Raw genomic sequence first — 21670 nt, forward strand, 5'->3', positions numbered from 1 at the left:
CGTGTTCTTTCTTGAGCTTTGTGTGTGTGTCGTCGACGAACGATACCACCACTCCGGGGTGAGGTGCTGTGGTAATGGCTATTTGTTCTAAATGTTCCATGTAAAGGTTACACACAATCGGCGAGACAGGCGAACCCATCGCCGCTCCATGGATTTGCTGGTAATATATGCCATTGTAAACAAAGAAACGCATAACGAAGACAAACGTCAAGGAGTTTTACCACATGGGCCGCAGACAACTGAGTTCTTTCTTGCAAGGTGTTATCTCTTTCCAGTCTAGACTGTATAATGGGGAGCGCTTTGTCCACAGGCACAGATGTAAACAGTGCTGTTACATCATACTGAACGAAGCTCTTCATCATCCTCAACGCGTTCATTTTTGATGCAGTCAGCGAAATGTTGCGAGTTGGTAATGTGGTGTTTTGTCTTACCAACCAACGGAGATAAGATGTCCGCCAAATGTCTAGCACAGTTATACGTTATGGTACCAACACTACTAACAATAGGTCTCAGTGGGATGTCAGGTTTGTGTACCTTTGGTAGACCATAAAACTTGGGTGGAGACTCAGTCGTAGGATAAAGCTTACGGTATTCAATCCTATTAATTCCCTTCTCGTTCTCCAAATCTTGAAGCACTGACACTAGTTCTTTCTTATACCTTGGTGTAGGATCTTTGGTACCAAGATTCTTGTATGTGGCTGTGTCACTCAAGAGTTTTTCACATTTCTGTTGATAATCTGGTGTGTCCAAAACAACAACAATTCTCCCTTTGTCAGCTGGTAAAATCCAGTATATCCTGATCCTTCTTTAGTTGTTTCAGCGCTTTATGTTCTTCTGCACTCAAATTGGATTCAAGTTTCTTTGGACGACTCAACAAACCAACAACTTTTGATCTCAGTTCACTAGAAGACAAAACTGAGAAAAAGGACGTAACTGGTCCAGTGTACTTGATTCCATGCCAGGGGCAGACTACAAGAGGCACCTGCAAAGAATCGTACATTGGAGAGACTGAACGTTCTCTCAAGACCAGATTTCTCGAACATAGACGTCCCTAGCACAACTTCGTCTGAGGTTTCCAAACATATCCACATAGAGTCACCGGGCCATCACGTCGACCTGGACAAAGTCCAAATCTTGGATAGGGAACCTCGCTGGTTTGAGAGAGGAGTCAAGGAGGCCATCCACATCAGGGCCAACCAACCATCTCTGAACAAAGACGGAGGGCGCTACAAGTTACCAAAGGTCTATGACCCGGTCATTACGTCACACTTCAAGAGTGCTCGATCGGGTCATTCCGCTGACGAAGGCTGTAGTAGCAACAGCTGAAAATTACGGAGGTAAATATTTTGTATTGAGATCAAGAGTTTAAATCTTTCTAAATAATGGTGTCTATAGAGCAAAAAGGCAGGAAGCCATCAATGTAAGCTTTTCATACCATGATGCAACACAGAATTCTATACCTTGCCTTGACCATTTGAATCCATCTTTCCTTGACCCAAAAAATAGACAATTTCACAAATGCCCTTAACTACAGCTGTTGAACTACCACAAAAATCATTCCTGTGGTTTAATTTTCTTGCATCAAAAATGTGACACGATCTGGTCCATGGGGGCCAAAGGAGGCATTTTTTGAAAATTGAGTTACTGTAATTATTACATTATACATACAATAGGCTATCATTTACTGAAAAAAACAAAGGTCTAACATACTTGGTTCTAAAGCTATGAAGTATTTTGATGTCTATTTTCTTATGTATTCTATTGTTTTTTTACTTCATATTTTTGCCTTGATCTCAGTTTCAAATTTGCCGCCTTTGGTCCCCATGGACCAGATCGTGTCACAAATATAATTCTTTCCAATTTAGCATTAATTTGTAAATCATCAACTGTCCTGAAAATATCTGACTAATACAACCATGGCAAGGTGCAATGCACTGCTCTACATGTAAAAAACTAAACATTAATGTGCCGAGTCAGGATAAATGTCTGTATCCATGGATGTGTATTAAAGTTGTATGGTATTATTCAAGGGTTCATATCATGCATGCAAATGGGTACTACATACTTTCACATCATTGCATCCGCAGTTTGACACTGAATGACAGCCATAACCATTTAACCAATGTACACACACATACTTGTAAAAACCCACGACCTAGCTGCGAGGACCACATTTTCTAACAGTGGACTGACTTGTTCCTGTTTGACCAGGGACCTTGCACCCTAAAGCAAAGCTCCAAACTGTGGACTCACTTAGACATTTTACAAACCAAAAGAGACTGGCCCTTCCTTGGTGCATGGAAGGGTTATCCCCTTTGTTTTAGCAGTTAAACCTTTTGTGCACCAAGCAGCATAAGCAGATGACCTTTTTGTATAGCCAACTTCACACAGATGGCGTGGCATACTTACTTTTCATTACACAGACAAAGTTGGAGTCTCCTGAGATAGCTTGAGACAAGAAGTCCTGCAGATTTACTGTCCTTCTTTTGTCACTTAACTTATTTATAAACTGTGTTGAAAGCCATTTGCCCTTTGCAAAAATCCACCATCTTGCTACCAAAGCGAGGTTCTCCCTGCAAACGCATACATGTGCATAAAGTGCATTTTTATTTCCCACACTTCTCTAGCAACACACCAGAAGACTTTTGTAAAGCGTACAAGGTAATTAAAGCACATGTTTGCGCATGCAACACACACAGGTAGAACCTTGTTTTGAGATGACTGTTCGAAGGGTCAATAGACTCTAAATCCACAACAAGGACTCAAGTAGCTCTACTGTAAAGAGCCCCTGCACTATCCACAAGCATTCAATGTGGTGAAGTTCCAGAGGCCTCTTTGGATTGAAGCAATGATCAACTGATTCATAACAGATCACATAGTTGTTTAGTACTAACATTTACTATTTCATAACCACAACCTTCCAGACTGTGCATACCACCTAGCTGCTTTCCTGTATTGTACCCATCATGTGATGGATCTCCATTCCCCCATTCCATGCATAGATTAAGCTTACCTGTGGCCCACACGCCAATTCTAACTTGATCTGCAAAGTATTCCATGGATGACTGACGACTAATCTATCAAAACTGCACTGTTTTATTGAATATCAATTCAGTTCAACATAATAACTGACACTGAGAATCACTGAGCAACAAGACTAGTCTGTAAGGCAATTATCTAACAGCTAATTAATGAAGGATGATGACGTTATAATCTGAGTCAAGCATGATATGAAATGCGGTCAAAATTTAGACGTCCCTGAGGTGACAAGACAAGACAACGAGATCTATCAAAATTGTAAACAAATGTCTAATTTTAGTCAATAGCTTTACAGAGATTATGTGTAGAAAATAGCGTAGTGACAAGGGAATTTAGTTCTCATTACATTTCACAAGCTATAGCAAATAGAGGATCACTAAAAACTATCAACATCAGCATTACAAATGTTTTAAGATATGTTTCTACATGCCTAAATGACAGCCATTGAAAAATAATTTACTGGCCATCCAGAATTTGAACCTGGGACCTTCGGATCATTGGACATATTCAAAACAAGTCTTCACATGCCTAAATGATAACCAGTGAAAAATAATTCACTGGCCATCCATGATTTGAACCAGTGCTGTACAATGCGACCATTTTAGTCGCATCGGCGACTAGATTTCTTCTGATGTGACTTAACCTTTAATCACTGGTGCCAATGGCGACCAACTGTTGAAGCTTTTAATCGCCAGCAAATAGGATAGGATAGATCAAAAGTTTTTATTGTTTTTTAAGTGCTCAAGTGGCGTCAAAGTCAAAAAGAACTTTGAATTTTATGAACTTTTTGGGAACAAGGAGAAGGAGGATGAAACAATAAAATCAGGGAATCCAACAGCTATTGAAACTATTAAGTACTACCAGTGGTATTATTTAAGGTCTATGGACTATGGAAATAAGCCTAAAAAACTTAAAATTGAATATAGTTTTAAACCACTGGCAGAATGACTTAGAGCGGTTGGAATACGATGAGTTGCGCCTCAGTTTTTTACTTGGGAGCAAAATTTGGGTGCATAAATTGATAAAGTTAGGAGCCATTGGCTCCTCAATCAGTTTTTTGCACCATACAGCACTGATTTGAACCTGGGACCTTCGGATCACTGAACATATTTCACACACATATTTCACACATATGACTACATAATTTGAATTGCATAAAAGGAGGATGCATTTGTCAATTATCACTTGATAGATGTTTTACATGCAACCTTTACAGTTTGAACTTTACAGAAAATATGAGTCAGGAAGCAAGATTCTTGTAACAGCCTTGTATGCTTAATTGGCCAATATGAGGACATACAACAACAGCCATCAAGTGGAATCAAGATGGTGTTTTGATGGATTTCTCATCAGCTCACAATCACACAAATTTGGTCAATTTCTGAGATCCTTAAAATGAGAAATAACATGTTGAATAATATCTTTCCAGAAATCATAAGCCTATAAAGATGCAAATCCTTATTTACTATCAATACAAGGAAAGTAGTCAATTTGTAAATCCAATTATGGTATTACTGTAAAACACTTTAATTTCACGGCAACTTAATTTGGCGAATTGGCAAGAAGTCATCTTTTTGCAGCAATTTAAATTCACAAATTTGATTTAAGAGCCTAGCAAAATTAAATTGCTGGTAAAATCATGTATATCAATTCCTTCATTATTGACATAATAAGATCAACTACACTGATTTACCAATTGATTGCTTGATAATCTATACTTGTTTATAATTAGCATAAAATATCAGTCAATATGAGTCCATGGTTTTTACATCTGTGTCACATTATTCTGTGCATGTAGTGTGAAATTAATGAAATGCAATTTAAGTGTGTGACAGGACTAGATCAGTTCATATGGTGCACATTCATATTCAATGCATATAATTGAATCCTAATGATTTTTACATTATGTCTAGCTGGCAGTATATAATATGATTCTTTTTATTGATTCCAAAATGTGTTGTTTTATTGTTTTTGAACTTTCATAGGGAATAATGATTTCATATATGACAAAATGTGTTATTTTATTGTTTTTGAACTTTCATAGAAAGGGAATATTGATGATTTCATATTAAAGTCCAATAAAATGAATTGTTTGTCCATGAAGCTGATGTGTGTATTTGAAACTAGAGCGGTTACCGCACCATAGCTGAACCATGGGGCTTTGACAGTATATTGTGGTAAACCACTGTTGCACAATTGGGACTTTTTCTCTTTCATATGACACCACCCCGGGGTCACACTTTTGTTTTGCTTTCGAGATATTTCATATAGATAAGACCCAGAATATGAATATTGACCCGGGTCATTAAGGAATATTGACCCAGGTCTTATGAGGAGTGTCACCCCTGATGGGGATAACATTTTTATTATAATCTTTACTTCTTCTTTTTTTTTGCTTTCATTTGACACCACTCAGGCGGGTCATACTTCTTTGGCATTTACAGATATGAAAAGAACCCCAAATAAGAATATTGATCCAGGTCTTTTGATGAGTGTCACCTCCAGGTGGGGAAATATTTTTACTGTATTTTGTACCCTTTTCTCTTTCACTTGACAGCACTCATGGGGTCATACCGTCTTGGCATTTCGAGATATGAAAAGGACTCAAAATATGAATATTGACCCTGGTCTTATGGTGGGAAAATTATTTTTATTATATTTTTTCCTTTTTTCTCTTTTATTTGACATCACGTATGGGGTTATACCCCCTTGGCAATTTGAGATATGAAAAGGACCCAAAATATGAATATTGACCCGAGTCTTATGAGTGTCACCCCAAGTGGGGAAATAACTTCTATTATATTTTTTTTACTTTTCCCTCTTTCATTTGGTCATTGGGCATACCTTTATGGCATTTTGAGATACGAAAAGGACCTATATTGACCCGGGTCTTAAAATGAGTGTAACCCCAGGTTTGAGAAATATTTTTTTATTATATTCCTTGTTTTTTTCTCTTTCATGTGACACCACTCAAGGGGGGTCATAACTTCTTGAAATTTCAAAATATGTCCATTTAAGACCCAAAGGTTGCTGAGTAAGTTTGACCAGATTCAACTTTATTTAACCACGGAGAGCCCAAATCAACCCAAAGGTTGTTCTTCCTTGGGGCCGTGGACATAAATACAATACATGCATAGAATATACACATTTTTACAAAAATTTACTTAATTATTTACATTATTTTCAGAGAAAACTAAATTTATATAATATATAAATTTAAACTAAAATAATAAATTAGAACAAAACCTCCTTCAGCTTATTTTTGAAAATATTTAAATTTGGGGAATTCCTGACATTGTTATCAAGGTTATTCCAAATGATTGCACCTCTGTAGGATAAGCTTCGTTTCTTAAAGTCAGTACAAAGTTGTGGAATAAAGATGTTGTAAAAAAAAAAAAAAAAATTGTATTTTTTATTTGAAAAAGCTGACACAGTAAGAAGGTAAGGAGGTGCAAGGTTGTTTAAAATTTTGAAAATCCAAATTGAGATGTTATATTGATGCCTATACTGAAAGTGGCTTCCAATTAAGCTGATCAAGAACAATTGCACTGGAGGTATCCCAGGGGGCTCCACAGATAATGCGAGCAGCTCTGTTTTGGATTATTTGCAATCTATTTACAACAGTCATACCACAATTTCCCCAAACTGCATTGCAATATTCTAGGTGAGGAAGTATGATTGTATTATATACCATATTCAAAATATCTTGAGAAATAAAGTTAGATTTACATTTCTTTAACATAAACATACCTTTAAGAGATTTTTTCCTAACTAGTTCAATTTGCTGGGTCCAAGACAATGTATCATCAATGAGGACCCTAAATGTTTACATTCATATACTTTCTTAATGTTAATACCATTTATATTTACAGAAGCATTTTCGATAGCATCTTTAACAGAATACAACCGTTGCCTGGAACCTATGATCATGAATTCTGTTTTCTTTATGTTAAGGCTAAGTTTGTTGCTTTGAAGCCAATTATTGATTATTTCAAGATCCTTATTTATACAATTAATTATATCAGTAGTTGAGTTGGAAGCAAAATAAATTATAGTATCATCAGCATACATATTAACTTTACAGTGTGTGACATAATTGGGCAAGTCATTAATATAAATAAGGAAGGAAAGAGGGCCATCGATTGACCCTTGTGGCATTCCACATGTTATGTTACAAGTTTCAGAGAGTGTACCATCCACAAAAGTGCATTGGGTTCGTCCTGTGAGATAACTTTTAAACCATTTAATGCAGTACTCACTGATGCCATACAATTTAAGCTTATTTAAGAAAATGTCATGGTCTACAGTGTCAAATGCCTTTTTGTGCTGGGTTGCCATGGCAACCCAGCACTTATTGTTTGATTTCAGTTTTCTGTTGTTTCTATTAGTAATTCATGAAGAAAACGGAAACTTGTAAATATATTGCAAAAAAATTATCAAAATGGTTATGACAAACATGAATACTAAAATTGGCCTGTGCAGATATCAGAAATATTGTGTTGATTTTGCATTTGAAGGTAAAATAGGTATATGTTTTAGGAAAATAATATTTCTGAATCTAGACTGGGAAGTTTTGATGGTTCTCTTCACTAGCATACTGAGCTTGGCAGGCTATGGGTTCTATGGGCAGACACACCGGTACCATACATGCTTTGTTGTTGTTCAGTATCTGCCATGTATGGCCTGTATCTCTGTTGAGAGCTACCTGCTGAGTAGTGAGCAATTTGAGGAAAACCTGTGTTAATAAATAAACAAGATCACTGCATTTCCTGGTAACAAGATGGTGATCAAAAGCTATTGATGCACACATCACTTTCAAATAGTTGGGTCTATTTTTATGATGACACAAATGTCGAAACTAGAATGAAGCATTAGAGCATAGGTAATGATTGGATTTTGTTACTGCGAATATTATCAATAAACATTCACTTATTGGCTTTAAAGGTGCTATTTTGGGGTTCAGTTTGTGTAGGCCTGTAATATATACCCTAATATATATACTTCTTGAAAGTTTGCTTGTTACTTTGTATGTTTAAATCTTCAAAAAACAAAAAGAGCTATGAATTAATCTATACTATAAGGTGCAAACGTCGGTTCCAACTCATGCCATCCAAACCTGGTGATAATAATATTTAGTAGGGGGACAACACGTGAGTGGAGATATTTGAGGTCAAAGGTCATTTAGTGGTCAAATGAGGTCATTGTTGATTTAGATAAAGCGATGGGGAAATTGCCCTCTTTTGTAAAAAAGTAAATTTCAATGTCAAACATTACCTAGTGGTAATAATCTGTGTAAGGGGCATCAAGTGAGTGAAAATGTTTTGAGGTCATAGGTCATCTAGGGATCATATTTTAAAATTGTTCAGTATTGGGCTGTAAGTTAGTGAACGTAAACCTTAGGAGTAACAACATAAAGAGCATAAAAGTATACAAATTGGAATGGAACTGTTGTAAGGAATCCAACTGAATCATCAGTATCTGGGAAAAAGAGTCTGATTTTGAAGTTTGAACCAACCAAATCTTTGCACTTCAAATTATTTTGACTTTTTTTATAAAAAGAAATATAAAGTTACTCAATGTGAACAACCATGTCCCAGCACATCCCTTTTTAAAGGGATTTTTATTTAAGTCTAACATACAAAGTCCAATTAAATTACCTTTATCAATTTCATTGTACCAGTCTTCAGTAATATTAATTAGAGCAGAACATGTAGAGTGAGATGGTCTGAAACCTGATTGATTAATATTAATTAGTCCATTATCATTTAAATAATTGTACAATTGATCAAAAACTCCCCTTTCAGCGATCTTAGATATAACAACAAGAATTGAAATTGGCCTATAATTACTGGGGTCACTTGGATCCCCTGTCTTATACACAGGAATAACTTTAGCTCTTTTCCAGCAAGTGGGAAACTTACAGGTTGTGAAAGAATGATTAATTAGGTGAGTAATAATTGGTGTAATGAAGGGAAGTGAGATGGTTTGACTGAGACTTATTCATGGTTCAGCAAAAATGTGAGGGGTTCAATTTCCTGCAGCTTTTAATTTATTTCTATACTTCATAAAATCCATGTAATAGATTTTTTCCATAAATTTTAAGCTCAACAATTTACACTTCTAAAAATGACTTGAAATAACTTTACTTTAACTCTTTCCGCTCGGCGTCAACTGCAGGCATCAAGTTTCAAACTTTTTTACAAATTCAAAAATTTCAGAATTGTAAATTTTCATGACCATATTTGGAATCAGCATGAAAAATGCATCAAAATGAGTAAAAACAAGCATATTATTGGGTCAGTGGTTCTTGAGATAGCTCTTGATATTTTGAGAAAATATCCCAAAACTTGGAACTTTTTATGTTGAAGCCTATGGCTAGCACACAGAGCATTAATACTATAGTATGTCTAGCCTCTTGCTATGCAGTCATCAGAATCAGTTACATGGTGCTATATATCATTCATAATATCATTCAAATAAGAAAATCTTGGGAGTGACAACGAACACATATCATGATATGGAATTGGATCATATTGAAGTCCATACACATACCAATATTACCAAGAAGTATACTAGGCCATGGAGCTGGTAGCTAGGCTAAGTAATAAATAATACATATCCACCTACAGCTATGTAGATCATAATGCCAGACACATGACCCACTCTGTAAAAAGTGAAACATTTTAAAATTCAAGTTTTTTTCCCTATTCTTGACCTACAATGTATCTGGCACCACATACTCTGTGCTGGCACACAACTTGAATGCCATAACTCTTTCAAGCAATGTATCAAGGGGTTCATGCCGGGGCTCATGCAAGAATGCCTCATCTGCAATAGAGCTCAATAGCTCCCAGGAGTCATAATTTATATGCTCATGAATGTACAAGATGCAATGTACCATTTCTCATGTCTTCAGGGCAGCTATTTCAGATAGGGCCTTCTTGCAATAACCCATCAATATGTGATGAGCTGTTTACTAAAAGGGTAGTACAAAAATAGGAAAAATGTAAAAACATGGATGGTGCATTCTCTTTACCCATACCATGCATATTCATGACATGGGATTTTCACCTCAGATTACAAACAGTAAGCATCCTCCCCTCCCCCTTGGCATTTTGAAAGCTAAAATTTTTGTCCGCAAACGTTATTATTACATGCCCATACCAACCGTACATACTCTTGACATATAAATTATGGTGTTTTCATCTCAGAATACAATCAGTATTAAAGCCCCTTCCCATCCCCCTAAGCAGTTTGCAGACTACAAACAATATTTTTCAAAATGATACATAACATAGGAAATAATAACTTGTCTTCTCTGGCTGCAAAGAGACAAAAACATGTTCCTGTTTTGATGGTTTAAAAATACAGGCAGGTAGGTCATATCTTGTTTACTTGCATTGGTAGTGCAAATATTGGAATAAATTCTTGAGCTGAATTCATTTCACCATGACAATCAAAATCTACTAGGGCATGAAATTGTCCCCAAATTAAAAAGGTATTGTGAAAATAACATGAATAGAGTAGAGACATCCATTAGTCTTATGGTTAAGGGTTTGCATACAATGTACATGCAGGAATTCAAATGTTATTGTAACAAAGACACCTTGCAGTTCAATTGTAGCATCGTTTTTTCGAAATGTTCTTGTTGTCTTTACAAACATGACCCTGCATAATTGCTTGTCACAAGAGATGTCATTTTACATGTGTGGGGGTGTGTGTGTTGGGGCATACTATGGGGGGCATTGACCATGATGGGGGGCTAATTGGGAGGCACAACACATTTTTTGTACATTTTCTTATGGGATTTTCTACATTTTCAAATCAATTGGGGTGCACATACCAATTGGGGGGGCAGATGACACATACCCTTCAGATGCTACACCACTGGGAGAGGTGCGTTTGTAAAGATCTACAAAAGAGTAGCAGAGTAACCGAGAACACTTTCGGTAACCGAGGATGGCCATCTACCTACCACTAGCATATTTGTAAACAATGTACATTGTAAAAATGCATAAGATCATGGACAACATCTCATTTGTCAATCTTAAATGCATGTACCATTAAGGGGGTACTACACCCATTGGATTTTTTGCATTTTTTGCATTTTGTGAAGAAATGAGAAAAGAAATTGGACAAAGTGGTATGCAAAATGAAGGGCAAATCTTCTCGTTCAATTGGTGGCATCAGTATCAATGACGCGTACATGCTTCTAATGGTATAAGCCAAAAAGTGGTACATCACTGATGTTTTAAATTCACTTCATTTTGGAAAGCTTACTATCAACGGATTTCGTTAAAATTTTGGATATGTGTTGCTAACACATTAGGGAAATAATGTTGATATGTAAAATGGGAATAAGTGGTCCCTGATTTCTTTTATGACTTCATGAACTTGGTGCTCCACAACTATCAAAAAACGAACCGGTTAAAATGCTTCTATTTTCAATGTTGAGCTATATTTTGTATTTTGAACTTGCGACACTATGTCACTGAAACTTAATTAAGCCATAGGTAACAGGTTACCACAACCACACTACAGCAATTTTTTGTCACCTATACCACCATATTAGGTAGTTTTCCATAAGCTTCATTTTTGTGATTTTGGTAACTATTTTATATTTATTTGCCCAATCCATCTCAACTAGGCAATCTAAATTGTACTCACCATTTACATCCCAAGGTATTTTAGTATATCCACCTCACACATTTCCATTATATATCCAGTAACAGACAAAATATCAACATTGATGCCTCATTATGACATGTATGATATCACAGACTATCACATGTATTCAAAATTGATGCCTGAATTTGACCTGAACCAATTGACCTATAACCTGACCTTTGATGACCTTATAGCCTTTTTAATCTCTTTTCCTAACAGCACATTATAGAAGATACATACATGGCGTAGTATTAAATTGTCTATGTGGAAGAGATTAGGCCTATTTAATTTATTCAGTGTTATAATCAGTGAGTACATTTCTATAGATAGTATAACAAAGGATTTAATGTATTCTATTCATGTATTCTACTTGGACATGTTCAATAGAATAAATTATGGTTTGTTATGAAACACACATCTCAGTTACCAGGATACTGTAAACAAAAAAATATATAGGGCTAAAATGATTTTCTAAAATGGTTTAAAACCACTTTGTATGTAGAGATATTTTATAAGTTCAGGACATGAGATGATGAACATATTTATACACTTTATAAATTTGCAACAAAAAAAAAAGAAGATGGGTACTGATGAAAATCAGGGTATTATATCGCTTTAAACAGACTCATGATCTGTTAAACGTTCTGCAATTGCGGTAGACATGTAACACTGACCCATTATTATTAGTTCAATTCAGCCACTATTTGACAATTCAGGCTAAATGTACCCCCACATTTCAAGACAGATTGACACTATTAAATGCCTGGGTGCAACCCCTAGTCCCCCCCCCCCCCCCCCGAGCCCTACTTTGCACATGTCACTGAGATTTTAGTACAGGGCTTTCCTATACTTTTAAACATGTACCTGAGATTACTTTACTAAATGCGTGTGTGCGTGTCAGATAGTACTACTGCGGCCACTGCTTTTAATGACACATCTTGATTGGGTCAATAAGTACATGCACATGTATGTGTGTACAAACACACAAATAAACCAATTAACAATGATTGTCTGTTGCAACTGTCATAGTATAATGCGTTCATTTAGTCTTGCCAATCTCATCACACAATTCCAATTCACAAAATCATTGAAATCAAATTTTTTTTTTCTTCTTCAATCTGAGACTAATTCCAGGTATACCAGCTTCAATGACAGGAGAATTCAAAATTAAGCGTATAATTTTTGTGCTTAACATATCAAAAAAATAAAAATATATTTTAATTGTGGAAAGCAGTTGTTATGTAAATATATAAAGAACACCATTATAAATTAATCTATATTTATCATGAGTTATTAAATGCATATCAACCAACTGTATCAATAAAATATTGACCTCTCAACACACCAACCTTCCCTGTGTACAATCCAATTGATTTTACTTAACGCTTTTGACTCGCGTGATTATTGCCTGGCCCATCTACAGGATTTTGCACTAATGTGATGATCGTCTGCCTGGCCCCATCCAATGCTGATGGTTGTTTGGATATTCATTGAGATGGTCAAATTATTTGTTACTTGATTGCACAAAGCTTGAAATTAAAGCAGTATATAATATTTCTTGCCACAAATTATTAGGATTTTAAAAGTGTTTTACTAAAGGACAAAACAGGGACTGCCTTTTGAGGAGAGTGAGAGTAATCACTCTCTACTGCTCTCCTTAAATCTTTTATAGGAGAGTGATTTTTAGCTCTCCGTAGTTGACCATTTTGTCCTTACATTCTATTGTAAATGCTCCAAATAGCTCTCCTTGAAGGCTCCAGAAGAGCTATTTAATGCTCTCCTGCAAATTCCAAAAGACAGTCCCTGACAAAAGCAAGATAATTGTATGCATTTTGCAATTTTTGAAGTGGTAAGGATCCACTTGCATGCTCCAAGGAGTCACAAGAGGATGATACTGCTCAGGCTTAAAACAATATTATTTTGTGAAAGATATTGATAACTCGAAGAGTTCATGTTACTAGATAAACACTATTCTAATCAAATGCAGCAATGACAAATTTATGATTTGCGTAAATTTACTTTGAAATTCTTCTTGAATGATTTAAAAAAAGAAACGATTAGGCTATTAGAAAACATCTTATTGAATCTCATTTTGTCATAAATGTAGCTAAACTAAGTACCGTAATTAACATTTTTTTTAGTTGTATGTAACAATTTTTTTCTACTGTCAATCGATGGCTTAGTTAATCAAGTCACTATTTGATCCCTTCATGACTTGCGGCATGCTATGCAACGGAAACTGTACCGGCAGCCTACATCAGACCGCCAGATACACATCCTGGAAAACAAGCTCTAAGGGCTATTGTTGAGGGTCATTCAACAACTGAGTACTACTAGATCTCAGTGCATTCAACTCCTTACAATTTGTTATCACAAATAAAGTAAATAATAACAAAGCAGTCAGGAGTACTTCTCATTATCCATGCCACTTAAGTTTTATGTTATGAAATTATGTATTAAATCGCAAAAAAAATTGGTTGGGAAATAGTTTTTAAAAAGTAAAAAATATATAATTGTAAACGTCCAACATCCTATAGTACTGCTTCTCACCTTGATACATGTATGTGATGTTAAAATGCATCTCTGTATCTAACAATTGCACCACATTTACAAATGAACATATGATGCTGCAATTCCCAGAACAGCGCACAATGTGTGCTGTTCTTGGAATCGCATTCAATTAATTGGTAATTATAATATTTTCAATAAATTATGAGACAAAAAAAACTTACAAGTTCACAAATATTGCTTTTTCTTTTAAATCATCACTTTAACAAATGATCTTAAACCAACCAGCTCCATATGATAGTATAAATATTGACAAATGAAATATATTGATGTTCAGGCAAGGTGTTCGTGTCTAACTTAAGGCTATTTACAGTACATTGGAACACAATTGTGTGCAGAGAAATTGCTCAATTTGTGCTGCTTGCATGTTAACAAAGACATATACCCGATCAACACTGAGCAGCAAAATAAGATACAGTGGTGTAATCAGCCAGGGCCAAAGGCACAATTTCCTATTTTAATGAATAAATACGATGGCTGTATGCCCGTAGCTCTACTGAAATAAGAAGTCGAGAGAAGATTAGCCTGAATACAGAAACATGTTGTATACAATGTACATACAAGACAAAAAGGATGTTCAAAATGGGCTAAATCAATCCGCACAATGTTCAAGTGGGTAAAATTCAGGTCCGTATAAATGTATGTGCATGTATTTCTGTGCTTTGCAGTTATGACAAATGCAGTAATTTTTTCGACATGGCAACATTAATGACATTTCAAGCATCAAGAAGAAAAACAAAGCCCAGTACCAAAACTAATCAATTGAGTGGAAACACAGCAGAGAACAGAAAATGCAAGATATGTTGCAAAGGTAGAAGGCATACAAATTGGCCCTCATGTGATGTGCCATAGTGACGTCAGAGGTACAAGAAAAGAGAATGCACAAAGCTTGTTCAGATGGGCAGTCAACATTAGGAGGTTCTCCTTCAGTCAATGACAAATTGGCAATGCTCAGTATTTATGACTGAACATCTTAGTTTTGGATATATCCATCATATCATCAATCAGAGACTGGTTTGCAGCCAGGGGTAGGGGGGGGGGGGGGCGGGGTTGGAGGGTTAACTGGAACTTAACCCGTCCCCAGAACTATAAAAATCAAATGTATTGTATTCAAATGGGATTTCCAAACAATTTTGAGAAAAAGCATGTTACAAATTAAGTAAATAATACAAATGAACATTCATGAATAAAAAGGATATGTATTCAGTTACATTTACATCTATGGAAACCGGAAAACTCAACCAGTCTATGTTATGTTGCTATGTTGCATCACAGCATATTAAGCTCTGATTTAGCAGTCAATTTCTTCCTGTTTCTTATGTAATGTAATTAAGGTGGTACTACATCCCCTGATAAATTTTGTGACTAATTTTGCATTTTTCTCAAAAAATAACTAATAATAACTAATAACTAATAAAGGTTATGTATATTATAGGGGCAAGGAATCTAATTACTTCACTGAAATTTCAGTGATTCAAGACTTGGTTCATTATATATGATAAGAAATGAGGTACATTCTAGTGGTACCTCTTTTCTTATCATAAATAACGTACCGCTTGTCTTGAGTAACTGGAATTCCAGTGTAGTAACTGGATTCCTTGCCCCTATAATATAAATAACTCTTTTGTTGCCAGTGTGTTATTATTTTTTGAGAAAAATGCAAAAATAGTCACAAATTTATCAAGGGGTATACCACCTTAAATCAGGATAGAAATTAGAATCATTTGGCCTGTTTAATTTGTTTTCTTCAAGTTCAGTTTAATTTTAGTCTTATGATTACTGTTTGCTTTGCAAAGAAACATTTATATGGATCCTTTTCATCCTTTGATGGTATTACATGTACAAGAACCCCAAAAGTATGTGTGTAAAAATATAGAGACAATTATAAAACAAAAAATCAATCTTATAATAACTATCAACATGATCAACGTAATTCAACACAATTAAGAAAACCAACGGAAATGGGAATGCTGAGCTTAGCCCAACTCCCTCAAGCCAAAGCAGCAGGAAAGGTCAAGAGAATGCGCTCAAGCCAAAATTAGCCATTTGAAGTGTGTAGTATAGTAGCTAGGCCATATCACTCGAGGGTTTGAATTAGACACCGAAATGCAGAAAATAGATTCCGTCATAGATTCTCAAAAACATAATGCTTCATATATCAACAAGATTGCTGTTGATTCTCATCTATGCATAAATTTTTCGCATAACAAATTGTTGATTCCAAAGATGTTTCACTATTAAAGAGAGTCCAATAGCCCTGCAAATGCTATTTGAAATATGCCATATTGGATTGTAATGCATGGGAACAAAAAAATAAATCAAAGGTTTATGAATAAATCATTTCAGATAGCTGCAAGGCTGCAAACCACCACCATAACCACACCTCAGCTCATAACACCGACCCGCTACTTACGTGCATCTACATCACTACCAGTACTATTTCCTCTTGATTTGGACTGTTTTTCAATCACTGCAAAGGCCACATCTTGGAAAGTAAAAAGTGTCCGTATATTTCCAGTTGGTGAAGTCTGACGTTCACCGTCATCTACTGCCTGATTTTTGTCGCTACTTTTAGATCTTTTCACTCTTGGTTTTTTGGCAATCACTGCATTTGCAACATCTCGAAATGTAAATAGAGTCCGTACATTTCTCGTAGGCGAAGTCCCAGTCTCACTCTCCTCCTGTATTTGAGGACTTTCATCCACATTGCTAGTTTTAGTATCAACACTCATTTTCCCATGAAAGGCCTACAAGTTTAGGCACTGACTCATACACGTAACATATAAGCCTACATGTGGAAACACATGTAGAATCTTGGCCAGGAAGGTAGGCCCCTACTGTATATGGTAAATATATCCAGAGTGAAAGAAACTTCAGGAAACAGCCGCGTTGTTTAATTGCACCACTACCGGTCACCTTTGTCTCTCTTTACATACATGGTCATCCCTTTGCTGCACTCAGTCAACTTGCTATAAGGCCTACTTGTTGATCATGTCTCTACCTCACTGTATTTTCCAAATGTATGCTTTCATAAATGCAATATAAGTGTTAGTATGGTTTCATTGGCAGATTAAATAATAGTTTGTCCGGTAATGACTAATAAAAAACAAGTATCACAAAGTTGTTAAATACTTTGCACTAATGAGATAATGATGATGATGAAAATAATCTGCATTGCTGACAGGGCAGTATCTAAGCTACATTTAAATAGTGAACATACATTTAATTACAACCTAAACACCTGATACATTGATTGCATGAATCAATTTTGTTAATGATTGTGATCATGTGAAAATAGATATATGCAGACAAGTACCATAAGTGTTGCTAGCGCTGCAGGTCACCGGAGCATTATAAATGTAATATCATAATTAAATATTCAATCTATAAACTAGTGATGAATCAAAGAGAGATGAATCCTATATAAATAGAAAGATTTTTTTTCAATTGTAATTTGTCTGATTGGAATTGTTTTTAATGTTGCATTACTTTTTGATCTCGCCCGAGTTACAAATACCAGATAAAGTCAGAGGTAGCACTAGAAGAAAACACTCCCGAGTCCGCAGGGACCCCCAAACTTGCAGAAAATTAAAAAGTAGGGGGTCCATAGTAGAGTTTAGTGAGTCAGAGTTGCACAAACGCAACATAAATAGTATGTCTGCGGTAGTGCTACAAATGTAGATTGACAAACTGCGGGTCTGCAGGGACCCCTGAACTTGCAGAAAATTTTCTAAAAGGGGGTCTGAACTGTATTTTGGTGAGTCCGGGACCCCAAAATGTAGCCTAGCGCTTCCCCTGGATAAAGTCTACAAATTCAGTTGCAAGTTTTCACATGATTAACATCAAATTTTCTTGCATACATATATGCATACAAGGTACTGTGCAATATTGAATACCTTAGTGGAAGAAGGACCCAACTCCATTAAAACTATTTTTGAGATATTTTCATCATCAGGGGATCTTTACTACCTGAATATACAATATTACATACATTCGAAATTATATATGATGTTTCCATGGCAACAGTACAGGTCTTAATACGCGATGGAGTTGGGCCCTTCTTCCACTAATATACTGCAAGTGCCAGTTCCGTAAGTAGATGTGTTATAAATAGCTACAGAAATTGGATAATTATCCAATAATTGCACAAGTAAAAGCATGTAACATGTTAGCAAGAAAGTTCATTGTAGTGAAAAGCAGATTTCATGGATGAACGAAATTCCTCTTTAACCCAATATTTGTGGAAGAAGGGCCCAACTCCATGGAGTTGGGCCTTTCTTCCATGAAAACCATGAGATTAAGTGTACGTGGAAGACTATTTAGAGAGTGGATTTTGGCTCAACTTTCACACACAAGGAAGAACAGTCTGCTGGCAATAAAATGCTGGGTCTAACTCATTTTTGTAAAAAAATTGGAGTTGGGCCCTTCTTCCACTCAGGTATTCAATTATATTATGCTATTCAAAGGTTTAGAATACTTTGTAGGAGACATTCTATACATACAGTAAAGAGCTAAGTGCAAAAATGTTTCCCCTTCTCTCTCTTGAGGAATCTTTATGAATAATGAATAATACCTTTTATACACAATGCAAACAATTAAGGCTCTGGCCTTCAGACATAACATTACACAACATGCCACCAGTATTATTAGTGTACAGTGTACTATGTAGTATTATTGTTTGATACATATGAAAAGATCTAATCTTTAAATCTGCAAAATCACACTATTTGAACAAAATGAAATATAAACACAATACATTTGGCTTGAGAGTACTGTAACAGCTACTGTACTGTTCGTATCATGACCGGGATCATGACAACATGATCATGAGACCAAAACTATCCACATCCATGATGTAGGATAAAAATATGATGACTTAATGCTTTTACAAAAAAGACAAATAATACTACTCATCTAGAGAAAAAAAGATATATTTACAGCCTTTCCTAAAATTTGTGATTTACCCAGTTCCAGTCTGTGTGCATGTGTGTGCTATCGCCAAATTGGGTCTGCACTCTGCACTTGCACAGTCCTGAATTGTCTGCAATTTGAAGCCTGGGAAACAAGGCAGCGTGAGTAATGTGTATCTTTGTTGGGGTGGGGTGGGGTGGGGGGTGTATTTGAGGTGGGGGTGCAATTGCATCCAAACTGCGGAGGTAAGCATATTATACCAATACTAACTGTGGAGCCTTATCAAAACCATGAAGCTCCATGGTCATCTTTGAGCCATAGAGGGCCCGGCCCGGGCCGGGTATAATTACCCCATTTTGTGATACAAACACCTCAACAGTAAGACAACATTTTGTGGGGGGGGGTGAAAAACTCCACGGTTAGAATGGGTACCGGTATGTGAAACTACACACTTGGGGGTTATACATACAACTTGAGGGGTGTGAGTGTCTGTCTGTTCTAGCCTGATACACTTCAAACACTCAGGTGGGCACACAACCTAGCTGTCATGGATAATATCTGATGGTCCTCATATTATACCCACCTTACTCAGGAAATGCCAAATAGGAAATACAATTTGGCATACATATTGTGAGGTTCAGTAGTACTAAAGGTTTTAATATATAGCGACACCTGTGGTTGGTAGTGGTACTTTCTATAAAAGGTAGATCCATTGAAATCAGGTTGTATTTGTCCTCATCTGTGGTATTGACCCCTTTGCATGGATCTGCCATATTGCTCCCAAACAATCGAGGTTCCCCCTGCAAATGCATGAGCTACATGTAGCTTGTATTTTTTTTTTTTTTTTTTTTTTTCATGCTTTTCTAGAAAGGCCAAATTAGCATATCTGCAAACACTTTGGGTAAAACACACTTTGGGTAGAATCTCGTTTTGAGATGACCGTGCGATAGGTATTTTTAGGAACAGGAACAATTTGCCTCTGATTGTGCATATTATTACATGTGTGTATAGTGTGATGCAATCAATCAAAATGAGTCTTGATGTCAACGCCTTTAAAAAAAATCAAATTCCACAGTTTGACATTTCTAATATATTTCAAAATGTCCCAATTTGTTTGCTTGATTCAAATTTTAAGGCTGCAAACCACATGTTACTACATGGTAGAAAGATAAGTATGAAAAAGGATTATAATACATAAGACATAATGGCATACATGCAATTCTAGCTCCTTTCTGCAAAAATTTCCAAATTTATGACTCATTTGATCATATCACATGAATATTATTTGAGTGCACATCACATGCATGAATTATTTGCCATGTGTTTCACAGTGTGATATGAACTTATGTAAGTATTTCCTGGTATATATATGAAGTTATGAATTTATGTAAGCATACCAAGTATACTTCCTTCATTATGAGTGTATTGAAACTTCATGCAGTACAGTACAATGTATGTATGCCTATTCACCAGAACCATGTCCTTATACACTGTATGTCTGCCACCCGGGGGTACTCAGTACAAATGACCATACGGGACGTGCATGCAAACATGGGTAGCATTTTCGGCCTTCTGGTATATCAATGACCCCTTTTTCAAAGCCTATTTTGGTATATGAATGGGTCCTTTTTTCAAAATTTTCTCAATTTTTAGGAAAACAGCCCAATTTTTCCTTAGGTTGGTCTGAACCCTGGAATTATGGAAACTTTCGGGCCTCATAACTTCTAAATTGTTGGTCTAAAGTATATAAAAGTATACATATTTAAAATGGCAAAGACTTGATAAGTTCATCTGTGAGGTCAAATTTGGGCCAAAATGGCACTTTTGGCCCAAAATCCCAAAAATAACGGTTTTTGGCCCACTTCTTTTTTGTGCACCGTAACAAAAAATTCTTGAGCCAAAAGTTTTTGAAACTAATTTTTAAAAACTAGATCAAAATATCTAGGACACGTTTTTTTCATTTTTTGAATTTTGACCAATTTCACCAAAAATATTTGAAATTTGTGCCAAAATCGGGCTTTTTATGATTTTTTGAAAAATCAGCATTTTTTGACCATTTTTGGCTAAATTTCTCAAAGTTAGTCGAAATTCAAAAAATGAAAAAGCGGGTCCCAGATATTTTGATCTAGTTTTTAAAAATTAGTTTCAAAAAATTTTGGCCAAGAATTTTTTTTGTTACGGTGCACTAAAAAGAAGTGGGCCAAAAACCATTATTTTGGGGATTTTGGCCAAAAGTGCCATTTTGGCCCAAATTGGACCTCTCAGATGAACTTATCAAGTCTTTGCCATTCTAAATATGTATACTTTTATATACTTTAGACCAACAATTTAGAAGTTATGAGGCCCGAAAGTTTCCATAATTCCAGGGTTCAGACCAACCTTAAAGGGGGGTAACCCTATCGGTTTAGGATATGGATTCTCTTACATGTATACAATGTCAAATATTGTCCCCTTTATCAATCTATGTGAGAAAACGGGAACAATT

The 21670-nt window shown here is 35.8% G+C and overlaps 1 protein-coding gene across 1 annotated transcript in view; it reads right to left on the bottom strand.

Annotated features, from left to right (window-relative positions):
• The window catches only part of LOC140154445 (guanine nucleotide exchange factor DBS-like), a 157676-nt gene extending 140621 nt beyond the window's left edge, over positions 1–17055 (bottom strand). Inside the window, exon 1 of the mRNA XM_072177010.1 lies at positions 16688–17055. Coding sequence (XP_072033111.1) covers positions 16688–17006 — 319 coding nt within the window. The 5' untranslated portion in view covers positions 17007–17055. The remainder of the gene's footprint in view (positions 1–16687) is intronic.
• Between the last annotated feature and the right edge of the window lie 4615 nt (positions 17056–21670).

The sequence above is a fragment of the Amphiura filiformis genome, chromosome 6 (assembly GCF_039555335.1).
Source record: "Amphiura filiformis chromosome 6, Afil_fr2py, whole genome shotgun sequence".
In the NCBI taxonomy this organism is placed as follows: domain Eukaryota; kingdom Metazoa; phylum Echinodermata; class Ophiuroidea; order Amphilepidida; family Amphiuridae; genus Amphiura; species Amphiura filiformis.